The following is a 19,721-nucleotide window of genomic DNA, read 5'->3' on the forward strand; positions in this document are numbered from 1 at the left end:
ACAGGAACGTGTCTAGGAGGGTTTTGAATGTCTCCAGAGTAGGAGACGCCACAACCGCCCTGGGCAGCCTGTTCCAGTGCTCTGTTACCCTCACTGAGAAGAAGTTTCTTCTCAAGTTTAAGTGGAACCTCTTATGTTCCAGCTTAAACCCATTACCCCTTGTCCTACCATTGTTTGTCACGGAGAAGAGCCTGGCTCCATCCTCGTGACACTCACCCTTTAGGTATTTCTAAACATTAATAAGGTCACCTCTCAGTCTCCTCTTCTTCAAACTAAAGAGACCCAGCTCCCTCAGCCTTTCCTCATAAGGGAGATGCTCCTCTCCCTTAATCATCTTGGTTGCCCTATGCTGGCCTCTCTCCAGCAGTTCCCTGTCCTTCTTGAACTGAGGAGCCCAGAACTGGACACAATTAAATCAATCTATGTGGTATGAAAAAAGTTGGTAAGAGGAAATGGAATCAATATACAGGCACCTTCTGTTCAGCTAAGAAAAATACTGCCAAATGTATTCAAAATGTATATTGTTTCAGTCTAACAACCTTCGAGACAAACTTAGGTGTAGGACTACGGAAGTTCAAATGTCTGACAAGTTTAATCAAGATCTGTAACATGCTTTTTTCTCTCTCTTAAAAAAATAAGTTTCACATAATATGTAAACCATCTATATTTTAAATATTATTTAAAATATTTACAACATTTAAAAATCTGTATTGTGAACTTTTTTTTTAAGTCAAAATCTTTGTAACTTCCTTATGGTACATGATTATTTCCAATAAATTTTAAAATCACTGGGCAACATTTATCAAAGTTGATTCTAAATATCATCCTCTTGAGCTAGATGCATCCATCACTCAAGGGGGTAGATTCACTCTCTATGACAGACAATCTGATTTAATGCAGTTTCCACACCTCTATCTAAAGAGATGTTTAAAGAAGATGAGTCTTGAAATCAGATAAGGCACTGCTGTAACTACTTGTTACTTAGAATTAAGGTAAGTTTACACTGCTCACATACAGACAATTTGGAACTGAAAAGAGCTGTACCGCAAAACACGAAGTAGGAGCTGCAGCTTTTGTTGCTAGTTGGGAGTACATAAGGGAAGTAAAGCATGACTACGTTACACATATTAAAGATGTTCCCAGAACAACAAGAAAAAGCTATTATCCATGTTGCATCTTTTGGTCTGCATCAGCCTCCTACTGAAATAAAAGCACCACTAAAAGTAAGTCCTGTGGAATCATTTTTAAAGGAAGTCTGCAATTTCAAGACAACAACAAAAGATCAGAACAGAAACTAGTTCCAATTTTTACTGTTGTCAAAATTGACTAAATATACCTGAGTTCATAGAGAAAAAAATAGATTGGCTCACATACATGGGCTCTCTAATGCTGTTGCCTAGAAAAGTTCCCTACTACTGTGATTTCAAAGTTACTCCTTCAGCAAAATTAGAATGTGAGCCCAAACAAAACCCTCCCTGTTCACATTGCCACGCTTTCCATTTGCACAAGCTGTCACTAGCAGCAATACAGTTCAGACATGTCTACATGACTCAGTGTTGACAAACACAAGCTCATTTTCCCTGTGCACCCATTGGCTTTGGACCAGCTACATTAGTTCAGTAGCTTGCACACAGCTTATCGGCTCAAGCACAGCGCTGTGTGAACACAGCTACACAGCTTCCCAGCCAGACGTGGCTTGAGTCCAAGGAGCTTGGAACACAGGCAAAGAGTGTGGATCTGTCTAAAGCAGTCTTAGCATGGCAGATGGATGGAGTTACACACAAAGAAACATATTGCATTTGCTCCATTTGTAGTATGGGCTTGTCGTCCAGAAGACAGGATACACTGAGGTCACCATTAAAAAGAAGATGGCTGCCTACCACTGCCACACAATAAAATACAACAGCCCTTTTTCCGTGTAAAAAAATCTAAGATTATTGAAAGACACCTTCACATTGTAAATAACGGCTATAAATGTTTTTTACAGCTCATTGCTGCATATTTGTATTCCAGTAGATGCTAAGTTTATCATTCTCTTTGCAAAAAGTTGAGCATCCATAGATTCCTTTTTAAACTCTGTGTCTTGATCTGTATTGTCTAGATTCCACTCTAGGTTACAGAAATCTAATCTTTTAAAACCTCAATGTATTTTTCTTGACAAGCTGTGCATTCCTATTCCTAGGCTCTTCAAGGAGAGTCTCTGCTAAAATTCAGGCAACATCCAGAGCTCTGTGGTGTGCTTCAACAGATCACACTCTCAGCTATCAAAGGACTGTTCTACTGGCAGGCTAGATTCAGTCTGCTATGCCAGCCACTGGTGTGCATCTCAGTGACACATCCTATCCAGTGCCACCCTCTTACTTGTTCCCTCAGTAAGCCTTGCAGGGAATGTTGCAGTTTTCCCCTGTGCCCATGTCTGAAGACTCTAACCCATTAAGCCACTGGAGAAGAACAGAAGCTATTTTACCCTGGCACCCAGAGTTTACACTGATTATATGCTGCTTTGTCCCTCAGCTGTGTTTGCTGTATATACCACTGGAAGGTACACAAGCAGATTCTAAACACATAGGCATTATTCAGGTGAATACATTGCTATGACTTAATTTCTTTTCAAAATTTTGTTGTTATAACTTACAATTACATGCACAGTTGTTTTAGTTGATTTTATTAGCAGTACATCCAATTTGACTGGATGCCTTTCCTGAAGTGTATTCCACCTTTTCCCTCCTTCCCCACTCACAGCCCCAAGTTCTGAATTACAATATTGTGATTTGCACTGTCTGGTATTTTGACTATGCTACCACCATAATTTAGGTGTCTGACATGTCAATGTCATATTCTTGCACCAAGCAAGACTGCGAATAACACTGTACCACAATATATTAACTATGCTTAACACCTCTATCCCAAATTTCAAAACACTTAAAAAAGAGATTCAAAGCGCACAAGTGACTTACTTTTGCATTCAGAGGGCACACAGACAGTGCACTCCTAAAAAGCTGTTCTTCTGACCTCCACTGACTGCTGCGGAGTGCACAGCGCATAACATTTATCAACAGGATTCCAAGTACTGCCACAGCAAGAATTTTCTTAAAGAAAGAGAGACAAGTTAAGAAACAAACAATTCAATTAAAGCACTTAATCAACTTTACTGATTGTTTTGATGGTACCTTTTTCTTGGCTTGCTTACTCAAGAGACTAAATCCATATGTAAACAGTATACAGTATCCAATACTGGGGAGGTAGATGACTCTCTCTGCAATAACAAATCCTACTCGGAAGAATAGATTACTTGCAGGAAGAAAAGGGATAATAAGAAATCCAAGTCCCAGTGTAAGAATTCTGCAAACAAGAAACAGATTCACAAATTAACCACAAATCTTAACAAAAGCACCTTTTCCACTTAACATATACACTTTAAACATTGTAGAAGGGCGTGTATATGGAACAGGGCATTCAAAAGCAGCCTTTGAGAGCTAGTAGCAAAATCAGATTGAATTTCAGTGAGGTTTTGACACTTCATTCCATCAGCCACTTTTAAAATCCTAGCTATAATTTCCGGAAAAGTAACGTTCATGCTTCCAGGCCAGAAAATAGCCCCATTACACATCAATTACATGATTCCTATTTAAAATACACAGGCAGGAAAAGTAATGGTAAAAACTACCTGTTTATTTTTGGAACTGATAAGACAGTAACAGGGGAAAAATACAGGTCACTGTTAAAGAAGAATATTAGGTGCCCATCCTACTGAAAGCACATTTTCTTTTCTAACAAATTCATCAATAGTAAAATGCATTGTTAACCACTTGACAGTTAGTAATCTATGTTCTTTCTACAGCCAGAAGAGAGAGGTGCTTCTCGAGGGCAGCTTGTCTTCCTTATTTTAGATATGTATATTCAGATGAACAATCCTCAGCAGGTAACTCTTTATGGGCTACACAGAGCTTAGACCACTGACACTACGTACCTTACTTTTACAGAGCTGACATAAGAGAATAAGAACCCCAGGTCTGTGTCAGGTGTTTTAAAGGGCACAGGCATGGTAGTTTTCTACTCTAATTTATGACAAATAAATCTCTATACTCTCTCCCAGGTTCCAGTATAAGTTGGGGAATGACCTGTTAGAGAGCAGCTTAGGGGAAAGGGACCTGAGGGTCCTGGTGGACAGCAGGATGACCATGAGCCAGCACTGTGCCCTTGTGGCCAAGAAGGCCAATGGCATCCTGGGGTGTATTAGAAGGGGTGTGGTTAGTAGGTTGAGAGAGGTTCTCCTTCCCCTCTACTCTGCCCTGGTGAGACCACACCTGGAATATTGTGTCCAGTTCTGGGCCCTTCAGCTCCAGAAGGACAGGGAACTGCTGGAGAGAGTCCAGCGCAGGGCAACAAAGATGCTGAAGGGAGTGGAGCATCTCCCTTATGAGGAAAGGCTGAGGGAGCTGGGGCTCTTTAGCTTAGAGAAGACTGAGGGGTGACCTCATTAACATTTACAAATATCTAAAGGGTGAGTGTCACGAGGATGGAGCCAGGCTCTTCTCGGTGACAGCCAGTGGTAGAACAAGGTGTAATGTGTTCAAACTGGAACACAAGAGGTTGCACTTAAAATTGACTTCTTCTCAGTGAGGGTAACAGAACACTGGAACAGGCTGCCCAGGGGGGTTGTGGAGTCTCCTTCTCTGGAGACATTCCTATGTAACCTCATCTAGGTGTTCCTGCTCAGGTAGGGGGATTGGACTAGATGATCTTTTGAGGTCCCTTCCAATCCCTAACATTCTGTGATTCTGTGATACTATAATGTACAAGTGTCCTCTTACTCTTTTCTCATCCCCAAGCGTCCTAGGTCTTCACTATACTTCTCGTCTTTTTACTAAAAAACTGTTCAACAATATAAGCTTACTGAGTGCATTTTTACTAGAAACTATGACATCGCTTGTAGCAAGAATTTCACCCCTCAACTAAATTATTTTATCTGTGCAAATGAGGACAGGAACAGAAGAAAGGAAGGCAGATAGGATGTTAACGTTTGAGGGTATGAGGGACAAGAGATACAGAATACCACAGAAAAAAAGAAGAAAATATTTAGCACTCTGAACAACAGAATTAACTCATTGTGATCGAGCTGTTGAAAAATTTTAAAGAATGGAAAAATCAATTATACATGAAATCAAGACGAACAGACCCTGGAAAATTAAACAGAAGCCCTTAGTGAGACAGAGTAGTATACAATAAATTTTTTAGTTCCTTTGGATAACATACAAGCTGTTATTCCTCAGTAGATACTATGGGTCAGCATTTTACTTTTTAATTTTATGGCCATGGCGAGCATTTCTATCTTCTTTCAAGGCACATCTCCTCTCTCTGTCATTATTAGAAGATTAAAAGAGATGAGGACTTGCAAGAAGTAGGGACAACAACATACATAATTTCCCACTCTGTTCTGAGCACATATTACTTTTGACCACCTACAGTGTTAAGGATCTCAAAGTGCCATTTCAGGAGAAAAATAAAGCAGCCATCCATACTTCCTCCTCCAACTCTGTTTCCCACTAGTCAGTGTACAGTGATGGGCCCAAATTGGGATAAAACAGTAATGACAGTTATAAATATTTATTTGAACTGCATTTGTTACACACTAGTTCCACTGAATTGTTAAAATTATCAGTAGCGGATTTAACAAAATAATACTGTACTCAAGTTGGTCAGGCATTTAAAATTCATCACTGTCTCTTACCTTCTCTTATGGCTGTCTTCTGAGCACAGAGCTTGGCATATCAGACCAATTAGGCAGAACCAAAGTGCTGCTAGCGCAATTATCCTCCAGTCACTGACGGATTTAATGAGGGGTATGCAACCCATTGACCAATCAAAACACAGCCACCAGGGACACAACAGCAACCATGCATTCAGTGAATAGTAGTAATTATAGTTTATAGCCTGTCAGTCAAAAAGAAAACAAACATTTATTTGATACTAAACTTAAGAGGGGGGCAACTTTCATTCTCTGTGCTATCATTTCCCTTATCACAGAATACTTTATACAACAGAGAGGCCTTAAATACTGTTAGAACACAACTAGTTACATATCCATTTATTTTACAGCTGTGAAATTATTATTTTTTTTTAAACACAGCTAGTTAGCTCTCCTATTTAGAGCAGGGAAATGCAATCCTGTGCTGTCCAGCCAGTATCCACATGTAAAAAGAATAATCTCCCACAATAGAAGAAAATGGCAAAAGACAGCACGCACCGTCTTCGCCCTTTATTCTCCATGTTCAGAAAGAGCATTAATGCAGTCAGAGATGTAAAGACAAGACATACTCAAAATGCATCAGACCAGAACTTTAAGCTACTTTCTTCAATTGTGAAAGAACAGATGAAGAATCAAACACATTATGTAGAAAAGGGATGAAACCCAGAAAAAACTAAATCCTTGCATGCATGGAAAGAAAAGTGAATAAATGGAAAAGTACTTCAATGTGTGCAGTGCATGCTAAATCGAATGCAAAGAATATACAAGGTCTACTATTTCAAAAAAACCCCAGAAAGTCATCATAGCAGCACAAGGGAATGTGACTCATCATACACCTTGAATCATAAAGATTGCCCACTTTATTGTTTCTTTGAAGCACAGAAACAAAAATCCAATTTGATGACAAAGACAAATGTTCTGAGCTGGCCAGAAAAAAGCAACTTCATAACTTACTCTCACAAACAGACTGTCTGCAAATGAAGCTGGGTTGTCTACTTCAGTGAAAGCTGGTGGCCCTGTGCCCATAATCCTCCAGCGTATATAAAGTATACTGGCCCCTCCAGACATCAGAAGAGTTATCCTTAAAAGCAGCCCCTTTCTTAACAGACCAGCATTCTGCAGGAAAGGAGGAAAAAAAAAAAAAAAAGGAAAAAAACAAAGCCAAACCTCATATAAAAAACCATTATTTTATTCTCTTCCCCACTACATTGAGGTCATTTCCGCCACAGTCTCAGGAAGAAGAGACTGTATTCCTATGCATTTTTGCTATCAGAGTTGACATTTTTCTTATTTTTGCAGTTACTAGAAAGCTCTCAAACTGTACTGTGCACTCACTGACTAACTGCAAAATGTTTTTTGCAAACATTTTGGTTTCCTTCTCAATCGGAAAAGAAAACTTTTTCATTCAAGAAGTCTCTCTTACAAATCCTCAGTAAGTCTATAGGTGATGTAATTTTACACAGCAGTTTCTGACAGGGAGTTTGAGCAGAACACAGCCTTTTGTATATAGCATATTAAATTGATCTGTCTTTTTAAAATGGAGGATGGTTACTTTGTGAACTTTGTTTTAAATAACTATATCCAGTTGACTGCTTATCATGGAAAGTTTCTATCCACTTACGTCTCTTCAGCAGTAAAATTACCTGGATACAAGAAAATGGCATAGTTAGAAACTGCATGGGAAATGAAGGACATAGGTTCTCTCTGACCCTCTATATTACAGTGCTGTAGAGCTGCCTTAGAGCTCTCTGAAACCTGATGGCTGAAATTATTCTATGCAGCCTCAACAAGTCTTTAGAGAAGCAGAACATCGAAGACACGTTTCTCTGAAATGAGAGATCATTTGAGCCTCTTCTCTTCCCATTCTACATGTCTGAAGATGAAAGTGTCAGTGAACTATGGATTTTTACATGGAAGAATTGACTCGATCTTTAAAAATGTGGTCATGTGATCTCCAGTTTTAGCTTTCTTTTATTCCTGCCTTCCTCCCTTAGTCTGATACACTTCTATTACCTTTAAAAACCTACCTGATAGTTACACATGATCAGTTCTATGTCCTCCATAGGAGCTGGCATGCTGATTACTATTACCTATTATTGCAATATGCTAATTAGCAAGCACCACCATAATTATTTAGAAGATTAATATTAGTTATTTCTGAAAACAAGAAAAAAAAAAGTAGGCTTACGGCACAAAGACATTCAACAGTGCCCTGACTGAAGATATTTATTCTCTAAAATGATGAAAAAGTTAAGTTTAAAAGCAACATTCAGACGCATTTTTAATATTTGTAGTTGGCAATGTAGTAACTGTAAAATGCTGAATGCCTAAGGATAAAGAAGTTTGTAATGTTGATTTTACCTAAATTAGTCTTTGTGCTCAAATGGTTAACTTCCAGTTTAAACATCTCACTAACTAAAGTCACTACAATGAGGATTACAGGAAAACCATTCCTAAAAACTGGTTTTGGGAGAGTATTGTGCTACAAATGAAAACCATATAATGACAATTTATAACTGCTTTATGACAGAGTAACTAAAAAAAAAAACCTCTCATTCCAGGCTCCATTTCATTTAACAGTACCTGCAGCTTCTTAAAGGCCACATTTCACAAATCGCCAAAAAATCTCTTGTAGGCAGAATTTAAAAAGTGGAAGAAGTATTATCGTATTGTCTTTGATTTTGTTAATTGAAACCTGGCATGACACTGAAATCTGTCCCAATCAAGAAAAAAACCTGCAAGTAAGAGAATTTAAGATCTGCCTTTCAACAAAACCTTAGATACACTTCCATGAAAAGAGCAGAACAGATCTTTGTACGTAGCAAGAGCTAAAATTAATTACTTCTATTAAAAGAAGAAAAAAAGGCATATTTGATGTTTTCTTCACCCAGACAGAAGTGTTTAAAAGTTGCAAAACAGAAGCATAATGCTTTGAACTCTTCATGCTTAAAAAGTAATCCTGAAAAAAAGGTTTGACTGACATATTTCATAGAATCACAAAATGGCTTGTGTTGGAAGAGACCTTTAAACATCATCCACTTCGACCCCCCTTTCTTCAACTTTCACTAGACCTGGTTGCTCAAAGCCCAACCCAACCTGACCTTGAACACTTATAATGGGGCATCCACAGATTCCCTGAGCAACCTGTTCCAGGGTCTCACCACCTTCACTGTAAAGAATTTATTCCTTGTATCCAGTATAGATCTACTCTCCTTCAGTTTAAAACCACTGCCCCTTATCCTGTCACTACAGGCTCCAGTAAAGAGTCTCTGTCCTTTTTATAAGTCCCTTTTATTAATTGAAAGGCCACAATAAGGTCTCCCCAGAGCCTCTATTTTGGGCAAAACAACCCCAACTCTCTCAAACTTTCATTGTAGGAGAGGTGTTCCAGCCCTCTGATCATTTGGTGGTGCTCCTCTGGACCCTCTCCACCAGGTCCACATCTTTCATCCACCCCAGAGCTGGACAGAGTACTCCAGGTGAGGTCTCATGAGAGAATACAGCGGAAGAATCTTCTCCCTTGATCTGCTGGCCACAAATCTTTTGGTGTAGTCTAGGATATGATTTGCTTTCTGGGCTGCAAACGTACATTGCCGACTCATATCCAATTTTTCATCCTTCTCCGCAGGGTTGCTCTCAATCCACTAATCTCCCAGTCTGTATTGATAATGGACATTGCCACAATCCAGGTGCATGATCTTGCAGTTGGCATGGTTCAACTTCATGAGGTTCACAAAGGCCCACTTCTCAAGCTTGTCCAGGCCCCTCTGGGTGGCAGCCCTTCCCTCAAGAGTATCAATGGCACTACTCAGCTTGGTGCCATCTGCAAACTTGCAGAGGGCGCAGTCAATTTCACCATCTGTGTCACTAATGAAGATATTAAATAGTATTGTTCCAAGTATGGACCCCTGAGAGACACTACTTGTTATGGTTTCCACTTGGACACTGAGCTTTTGACTAACTCTTCGGATGCAGCCATCCAGCCAATTCCTTATCCATCTAACAGTCCATCAGTCAAACACATCTCTCTCCATTTCAACAGCAAGAATGTTATGGGGGACCACATAAAAGGCCTTACAGAAACCCAGGTAGATTACATCAGTAAGTCTTGTACACTGATGCCACCACTCCACAATCTGCTCTTGGTGAAGCCATGCTGGCTGTCTCTAATCACCTCCCTGTCTTTCATGTGTTTTGACATAACTTCCAGGAGGACCTGTTCCATGATCTTCGAAGGCACTGATGTGAGGCTGACTGGTCAGGAGTTCCCAGGGTCCTCCTTATTACTTTCTATTTCCATCACTTTGACTCTGAACTGGCTCTGCTTTAGTACCCTACAGCTCTAGACTCTTTCCTTGTCATATGCTAGTTGACATTACTCTCATTATGCAAGAAAATTCTCCAGCATCCCTATTTGCTGCCTGAAATACTCCTGCATCCTTTTCCTAGCTGTTCTTGGTCAAATCTACTGTTTCAGTTCTAGAGATTCCTCCTTTACTGATTTCCATGCAAAGCTCCTCACTTCACTCTTTGCAGAGGAATTTCAAAGTCCCATAAGATTTGTGCTACGCAGAAGCACAAGCAAGATTTCTCTGCAGAGAAACTAGTGATCAATGCAAAGTACAATGAATGCTCCTTTGCCTTGCTCAGCCTTGGGTGAGAGAGGCAAATGATATATCTGTTGAACATTACAGTAGTGATGTTCTAGTAAGCTGTTGGTCTATTTGGCTGCTATCAACTACATACCCGAGGGTAATTGTGTCTATGTTTTGCTTGCCAGTACAAATACTAGGTGCCAGATTCCACTTGAACGAATACTAGATCAAGTGATACCAGCAAAACTCAGAAATTTGATACTTAGTGATTATCAGTGCTTACATATTTTTTTGTTAAAACTCTCAAACTACTAGGAACTGTCTCCTATTTGGTAACTTATATTCTGAAGAAAACAGTGTAATACTTTAGCAGGATTAGCTAAGCAGACATAATACTTTTTATGTACTTTTCAAGTGTCTATCTCATTTGAGAATCTAAATAAATACATCTCTCTTTACCCTGACCAAACTGTGTTAAACAACCATTTCAGGTGTATACCTACTGTCCCTGGAGAATTTTCTGTATCAAGCAGTCAGTTCTTCCACACCATATTTTTAACACAATGTTGAGACAAGTGTGGAATGGATTTATTTATCCAATGCAATTCTAATGCTAACCCATTACTAGTCATGTTACTGCAAAAACATCACAGCACATTGCCTTACTAGGCTGAATGAAAGTACCTCTTTTTAAAAAAATTCTCAACAACAACAGAACTGTCAGACATTGTATCTTTAACTTTTAGTACATGACTGTCTGAATGGCCAGAATGAACAGAGCCTCTGAGGACTCACCTCCAATGACTTGTCCTTATGTAGTAACTTTTGAATAAGCTCCAAAAGATTTAGCTTGTTGATCACCAGTGCATCAAACACTGCATTCAAACCCTAAGTAACCAAGAGAAAAATAAAGCATAAGATAGAGCAGCTAACCACAAATACTTTTAAATACATCTTAAATTCGACTTCTACCATAAGTTATAGTGCATCTTAATTCTGATTCTAAACAGGTAGATAGATACATTGATAGTAATGATGGCAGAATAGTAGATTAAGAACCTGAGCTCAGATTAAGTACAATATCATGTTACTGTAATGGGGATTTTCTCCTGCTACATGGAATAACCCTTCAGGGAACACCATTTAGCAGCAAGCTAGACCCCATATGCATGGTCACAACAGTATTCTTTCCCAAATACTCCGCAGCATAAATGCTGCAGTCAAAAGGGAAGGCTTCTGTCAGTAACGTGTAGCTTCTTTAAGTCTTCTACTTATTCTTTGCTTTGCAGCATGGTATCTTTTGACCGTCAGGTTTCAGAAATACTATTTTTAAAGGGTACATAAATTGTCACAACAAACAAAGGCTCAGAGGGGTCTAACAGAGGTATCAGGCTTGCTTTTCGTGCAGTTACACCAATATACGCAGTGGAAGCTGCTGGAAAAGAAAAAGAAAAAGAGGAAAAATGAAAGGCAAAGTTCTATGTGACATCAGCCACTACACATATTCAGTGCTTTGCAGAACTACACCTGCACATACTACCCCCAAGCACCAACCGAAATACATACATGGATAATTCTGTTGAGGTGACCAGCAAAATCCAACTTTAACATTTTCCCTTCAATGTTTCAGCAATCACCAGCTGTGACAATCCTTCAATATTTAGCCTATATCCTAATAAACTTGGAAATTACCTCAATGTTCTAAAGGCTAAATAGAAAAAAGACAGCACAAATAGTTCTAGGTAAGGCAAAGAGTTAGGACACTAGGAGGCCACAAGTCTCTTTTTAACAGTCAAAGGGAGAAGACAGAAGACAGGTTCGAGAGTGGTGTGATCCCACATAGAAAGGCCACCTAGCAGTTAAAAGGCTTCTAGCTCACTTTCATGGACATAATAAGGCAAGAGTCCTGCTGAAAAACACACTCAGCCTATAAGCAATCTTTTTAATGTGTGATTTATCCCTTCAGCCCTCTGACCTGTGCCTCTCAGCACAACAATAAACATTATTGTCCTAGCAATGGAACAGCAAACAAAATCCCAGACCAAATAACAATTCTGTGTCTGCTAGCTCAAATAATTTCTTCATACCACTAAAGGAAATAATCACACCATGTTTTAAGAAAATTCCTTATGCTTTCCTTACAGAAAAATAAATAAATATGCAAACATCTATCTAAAACTAATGTCCTAAAGCAACAAGTTTTCTGTAATTCCTACTCCCTTTTTTTTTCTAGCAAGGACAAGAGGGTCCTTGGCTGCAAAGAATTCTTCTGATTCCATTAGTTCATCTATGTCAGTTAAAGCTACAAATTGGATTTATTTGTAAAGATATATGGCTATATAAACGGTAAAAATCACAGGTGTAGCATTTCAGGTGGCTGATTTGGCTACCCAAAACAGAATGTCTTCACTGAAGTAATAAAAAGCAAGAGCAAAATGAACATGAACTCTACCTTTATCTGTTTGCATTAACACATCCTTAAATAAGGGATGGAAGAAAGAGATTCAATATTCGAAATGCATAAACAGTGGCCCTACTTCTAATCACAAATTTCACAAAAGCAACAGGGCAGAGCTTTCAAAACACCCTCTTCCATTTATGTCTTTGTTCATAAGCCTTCAAGGAGAGGTTTGTAGGTCTGTTATATCAACAATTACATTCAAAACCAAGGCAAACAAACACAATACACATTGAAATAACACTGTAAATATTTTAATTTTTACAAGAAATATATATATGTTGCATATATGCAGATATATGTAATCTCCTTAGAAAAATTAAAATTAAGAATTCCAACAGACTGGCAAAGATACAACCAAGACTGACCTACTAGAATATTGCTTTTTGTCAGTATTAACTAATTTTCTGAACAGAACAAAAAGGTGTGCATATGATTAGCTGTGGAGAAGACTCATCTTTGTAGACTTTACAATTGCACCTGACAGATGCTGAGGTCAAAATTCAGTCAAGAAGAAGATTCTTACCAGTATGGTAATTCCTTGCTCTTTGCACAGCATGGCTATTGCACCTAGGATGACACTCACCAGCACCCAGAATACAGAAAAATTATGTCCTTCCTTATCTGTCAAAATAAAGCATGCCATAAGTTCGAAATCTAAATTAAAATTAGAATTTTAAAAACATACAGCATTTAATCTCACAATCTTTTCTATCAGTCAAGATTTGGATACATAGACTTAAAAAGCATAGGGTGCCTCCTGCAATATGCTGGCATTTGTCCTTTTATTGCAGTCATTTTCTATTATCAGTGACATGAGAAATCTCCCTGTTTGCTAGACATTTTAGCCAGACTAATTAGAATGGCAGAAGCTTCACATAGTTTCCACAATTCATCATCTGCAAAGGTTAATTCCTAATATTTAGACACATTTATCATCCTTAGCTATTGCTCTGTCATTACTGGCCTCTCTCTTCCAAGCTACAACAAGAAAAAGAAATTCTTTCCAACGGTTACACATGAAGTGTCACACACACACACTGTTTTAACTATGTCTAATCTACAAAGGCAGAATGAGCTGTTTCTCCAGGGCTGCTGCATTTAGCAAGTGCCTCACATCATTTCATTAGCACTGCAATGGAATGCCATGGAGCTCAAAAATTTCAGCATCTGAGCAGAGCAGCAGTTAGTTCTTGCACTCAGGAAGCAGTTTTACAGCTGAGTGAGGAACTCTGGGGTTAAGAGATCAAGAGTAACTACAGCTTCTACTCAAAGAAAGAGTCTTTAAAGACTGTGCCATGTAGCTGATTTGGGGCACTACAAGCAGGCATTTCTGAGATTAATAACACAACAAGCCCTACTTCAGCCAAGGTACTATCATGCACACAGTACATGGGTACTTCACATAAAAACGTATCTGTCACAACCTCTACTCCACAGGTGCAAGCAACAGAGGGAAGCACTCAGCTCATTCAGAAGCAGTTTCTTGATTCAGGCAACATGGGCTCTCCAGGCATCACAAGAATCAATCTTTGACTTGGCAAGTGAAAAAACAACATTGAACTCTACATTCATTGACTGAATCCCCTTCTTACTTTCCTTGCTCTCCAGAGCCATTCTTCACTACTGATAATGCAGGTTTGACCCTTGGTACCTAAACATAACTGCAATAATGGTCTATGCAAAGAGTAAATGGCAGAATTAGGATTAATTTCACCAGAAACAGGCACCTGTACCTGAGCTACTGTTCTAGGTTTCCTTTCTAACTGGTTGAGAGCAGGAGAGACCTTTAAGGATTAAATTACCTAATTAAATGCAGAGAAGTAGCCCTTTCTCTTCACTGGTTATAAAGGGATACTAGTATACTAGCTCAGATGTTGGGTCAGATATAAACTGTAACAAGTATGAAAAGGATCTGCTGATGTTAGCCTCCTGTTTCATTTTGAAGCTGACTACTTCTATTGTAACAGAGAGCAGAATGTTCCATAAAAATATGTAGAAGAACAGGTTTTGAAGTTGCTTCTTGCATTCCTTTCTTACGTAAGACTGAGTGCTTCAACAGAGTGAATATTAAGATGGTTGAGATTCATCATTGCAATACCTAGTAGGCATTTGTTCCTTCTCCCTCCACTCCAAATTATGTTCCCATAGGTGAGGTAAGGTTCAACAGAGGTGAGGATGTCATAAAGTTAAAAGAAAACCTTCTGAAGGCAAGAAGCCATATACATTTCAGCAATACCAAAACAAAACATGGAAATAGAAATACATAACAACTAAACTAAAGAAACATTGCAACTAAAAAAGCACAAACACAGTGAGAAAAGTCCAACTCACATAAATTATACAGAAGAGCAACTGAGGCTGCAACTCACAGAGGAAGGGGCTTCAAAATTTGTTTTAAGAGTCTTGCTAAGAATAAAAGGAATCTGTCTTAAATACATCCCTTGCAGGAGCTCTTCAACTCTTCAGACAGTTCAATATAATAGATTGTCCAGGACAGGGAACTGCTTCAAAGAATCCAGTGCAGAGCCACAAAGATAATTAAGGCAGTGGAGCATCTCCCTTATGAGGAAAGGCTGAGGGAGCTGGGGCTCTTTAGCTTGGAGGAGACTGAGGAGTGACTTCGTTATTGTTTATAAATATGTAAAGGGAGAGTGTCATGAGGATGGAGCCAGACTCTTCGCGGTGACAACCAATGGTAAGACAAGGGGTAATGGATACAAACTGGAGCACAGGAGGTTCCACTTAAATATGAGAAGAAACTACTTCTCAGTGAGGGTGACAGAGCACTGAAACAGGCTGCCCAGGGGGCTTGTGGAGCCTCCTTCTCCGGACACATTCCTGTGTAACCTTATCTAGGTGTTCCTGCTCTGGCAGGGGGATTGGACTAGATGATCTTTCAAGGTCCCTTCCAATCCCTAGCATTCTGTGATTCAGTTCTTGAAATTCAGTTTTGTTTTGTTTTAATGTAGAAATAAAATAGCTGAGAGAATTGACTGTGTTGACAAAACAACAATCAGTCATTCTTACTAAGTGTAAAAGGGAGAACAGTGAACAACGCCAACAGGCTTAACTGAATTTATTGAAGTACACTTTCTTCAACTGAGAGGCTGCTTCTTCCCAGAATCAAATTCTGGAGGAAAGAAGTCCAGACAACTAAACACTTCTCAGAGAAGCTGTATTCAGTATACAAACTGTCTTTAATGTGGAAGATAGTGGGAAGTATATATAGTAAGAGACCAGCTGATCATTCACAAATGCTTTGCTGATTCAAAACATAGGAAAGTAAAAGGGAAAAAGGAAGTAGGTCAAATTATCAAGGACAAGTGTTACAGCAGCACACATACAGAAAGGTCACATCACAAAATGAGAAAAAGTAATGTATGTAAAGAATAAACCCACAATTCCATAGATACATTAGTAAGAAGAGCAGCAAAGAAGGAATTATTCCAGTACCCAGTGGGAAAGAAAATGGACAATGCCAAGAAAACGGAAGCGTTCTGTGCCTTTTTGCTTCATTTTTTCACAAAGAGGTCAGCTGCAATCATACAGCACACACACCACCAGCAGAAAGGGAGCAAGAACAAAGGCAAAAATAATGAACTACAAGACACAGAATTTATAGAGAAGTTAATCTGTTTTAAATTACAGGGATTGATTAAATTTATTCCAGCAGGCCCTATACAACCCAGAGCAATCTCAGTTGTTACCTCTGAGAAAAACACAAGAGAATCTAAAAGCTTGAAATAAAACAACAATAATGCCTACATGCTTACTTTTAAAGAGGAAAAGAGATGTGAAAGGATAAACTAAAGAAACAAAGCTAAGATGACTTGTCAATATTACCCAGGAAAAAAACCACTGACAAAATATTTTCTAGATGACCCTCTAAAACATAAAAGGATATGATTATTTGCCAAAGACATATTTTAGCCATTTATATCAAACTAAGTACAATTTCTGACTTGGACAGAATGAAAAGGGCCTTCTCAATGAAAGCAAACCTGTAAACATGGTATACCTTGGCTCCACAAAGGCATGAGAATACCACTAGAGATACTGTGAAGTACACCAGAAAAAATATGGGCTGCATGAAATTATTATAGAATGGATACAAATAACAGATGGAAACCTACACTAAGAGTCTAGCTCATTGTGAAAAATTTAAAGATACATCCTGGACTGTTTCTTTCCTTTGTCTGGCTCTAATAGATAATTTTAAAAATTTGGATAATGGAATAAGGAATATGTTGATTAAGTCCGGAGGTGCTACCAGGCTGCAATGGCCAGGAAGCACACTAAGGAAAGGCAGGATAATATTGGCAAACTGGAGAAAAGGTCTAGTGAATAAAACCTGATAGCAGAAACAGATTTGTCTTCTTGTGAACATCCCAAGTCTCAGATGCCAGGAATGTCTCAGCCTGTCAAGTGTAGCCAAGCTAAGTATGGACTCTCAAAGATGGTAAAAGCACCCAGCAGAAAATAAATCACGAGGGACCCATGATGAGAATCTTATAGGAGACAGTGTCAATGGCCTGGACTTCAGTAAGGCCTTTGACATAGTTTCCCATAAGATCCTCCTAGATAAGCTGTTGATGTACAGGCTGGATGTGCAGACAGTGAAATGGACTGAAAACTGCCTGAATGGTCAGGCTCAGAGGGTGCTGCTCAGTGGCACAAAGTTTAACCAGAGACCAGTAACCACCAGTATACCCCAGGGGTCAATGCTGAGTCCATTCCTGTTCAGCATCCTCATTAATGACTGAATGATGAGGCAGAGTGCACCCTCAGCAAGTTGGCAGATGACACAAAACTGGGAGGAGTGGTTTATATGCCAGAGGGTCATGATGCCATCAAGACATCAGAGAAATGAGCTGGTAGGAACCCCATCAAGTCCAATAAGGAGAAGTGCAAAATCCTGCATGTGGGGAGGAACAACCCCAGGCACCAGTACATGCTGGGGGCTGCCTAGCTGGAAAGTAGCTTGGCATAAAAGGACGTGGGGGTCCTGGTGGACACCAAGTTGAACACAAGCCAGTGATGCGCCCTTGCAAGAAAGAGGACTAATGGTATCCTGGGCTGCATTAAACAAAATACTGCCAGCAGGCCAAGAGAGAAGATCCTTCTCCTCTAGTCTGCACTGATGAGGCCACACTTCAAGTGCTGTGTCCAGTTCTGGGCTCCCCAGCACACAAGAGCCATGGACATACTGCAGTGAGTCCAATAAAGGGCCAGTAAGATAATGAAGGGATTGGAGCTTGTCTCCTATGAGCAAAGGCTGAGAGAGCTGGGACTGTTGAGCCTGGAGCAGAGAAGGCTCAGGGGGATCTCATCAATGTATATAAATATCTAAAAGCAGGGTACAAAGAGGAGGGAGCCAGGCTCTGCTCACTGGTGTCCAATGACAGGACCAGAGGCAATAGGCACAAACTGATACACAGGAAGTTTCCTCTGAACATCAGGAAACACTTTTTCACTGTGAGGGTGACCTGAACACTGTCACTGTTGCCCAGAGAGGTTATGAAGCCTCTATCCTTGGACATACTCAAAAGCCATCTGGACACAGTCCTGGCCAACAGTCTCTAAGTGACCCCGCTTGAGCAGTTCAGCTCAGGTGACCTCCAGAGGTCCCTTCCAACCTCAGTCATTCTGTGATTCTGTGATCTAGATCTCCTCTTGAGAACCATGATCTCCATTCCATTGTTTTCTTCTGGAGCCTCAAAAGGTCAGTACAGTCATATATAGAATTGTAATATTATGAAAATTCATCAGTGACTAAACTTCAAAGAGAAAATATTTCAATTAAGTAACATTTTATCTTGTGCTTGTTTGTGGGTCAATATGCATAACACTCCAAACCCCCACCCCAACTGCGGAAATCTCAGTAAACTAGGCTGGAAAAACAAAAGACCGGCATTCAGCAATGCCTTCAATCTTTGTTTTTTCTAAACAGTGATTTGAAAATGTAAAGCACTGCATAAGTGCTAATTATTATTATGAGATACACACATGCCAACAGAAGTAATCAGCCTAACAAAGCACATTCTTCTAATAAAGCACTGCTTCCCACCAGAAAAATCTTGTGTCAGAAAATGAAACCAATCTTTTGTTGGCACCTGTGCCTAGTAGAAACTGGTACACCATATTGTGAGTGGGCACTGTGCCACTCTAACAGATGGACAAAATTGTAAGCATGCCAAAGAAACAGAATACTTGCTTATTCTTATTCTTTTTTTTTTTTTTTTAAGTTAGAAAAATATAGTGTTTCTATGCAAAACCAAAAAGATTGCTCAGACAGTCCCTCTTTAGGAGTATGTTAAGTCTGCAAGTTGAGGTGATTCAATTAAATACCTATGTAAACCATAAACAAGACAGATGGGCTCCTCCATTTAGACTGCTAGACCTAAACATAAGCATTCCTAGAGCAAGTATGCATACACAAAGTGTTCTACAGCATGGAATGGACTGTTCCTAAACTTAAGAACAGCACATTGATGATATAGGTCAACTCCTGCCTTCCTAAACACTAATCCTATTTCTTTTAAGAGACCTGATTTTGCACTGTCCTAAATCCACAAATCGATGAAAACAAATTCCTTAGAAGTTAAGGATATGAAGAAAATACTACATTTAAACTACAAAGCTTAATCTTACTTTAAAGTCAAACTAATGATAGCCTAAACAATTATTACCAATTCAGACACTCAGCATCTCCTTCTTGAAAGCTAACTGAGCACCTTAGGGCTCAGCTAGAAGACAGCTTGGAGCAGTTTAAGTCACCACCTTCAGGTGAAGACCAAGTAATCGATTCTGTGAGAGCACCTACTCCTTTGACAGTTGAAGCGAAGTTAGTTATGTTGAGCTCCTGCAGGAAGTTTTAATTTTTAACTGAAATAGACCACAAACACTCGTATATTGC

General features: G+C 39.3%; 1 protein-coding gene across 3 annotated transcripts in view; it reads right to left on the reverse strand.

Annotated features, from left to right (window-relative positions):
* Positions 1 to 19,721, reverse strand: part of TMTC4 (transmembrane O-mannosyltransferase targeting cadherins 4) — a 58,855-nt gene that overhangs the window by 17,229 nt on the left and 21,905 nt on the right. For all 3 annotated transcript variants that reach the window (XM_065829707.2, XM_071807050.1, XM_065829706.2), the window contains exons 6-11: positions 13,329 to 13,426; positions 11,140 to 11,232; positions 6,704 to 6,865; positions 5,732 to 5,934; positions 3,171 to 3,342; positions 2,958 to 3,089 (exon numbers count right to left, since the gene is read on the reverse strand). In XM_065829707.2, coding sequence (XP_065685779.1) covers positions 2,958 to 3,089; positions 3,171 to 3,342; positions 5,732 to 5,934; positions 6,704 to 6,865; positions 11,140 to 11,232; positions 13,329 to 13,426 — 860 coding nt within the window. The remainder of the gene's footprint in view (positions 1 to 2,957; positions 3,090 to 3,170; positions 3,343 to 5,731; positions 5,935 to 6,703; positions 6,866 to 11,139; positions 11,233 to 13,328; positions 13,427 to 19,721) is intronic.

This window comes from Patagioenas fasciata, chromosome 1 (assembly GCF_037038585.1).
Source record: "Patagioenas fasciata isolate bPatFas1 chromosome 1, bPatFas1.hap1, whole genome shotgun sequence".
Classification (NCBI taxonomy): domain Eukaryota; kingdom Metazoa; phylum Chordata; class Aves; order Columbiformes; family Columbidae; genus Patagioenas; species Patagioenas fasciata.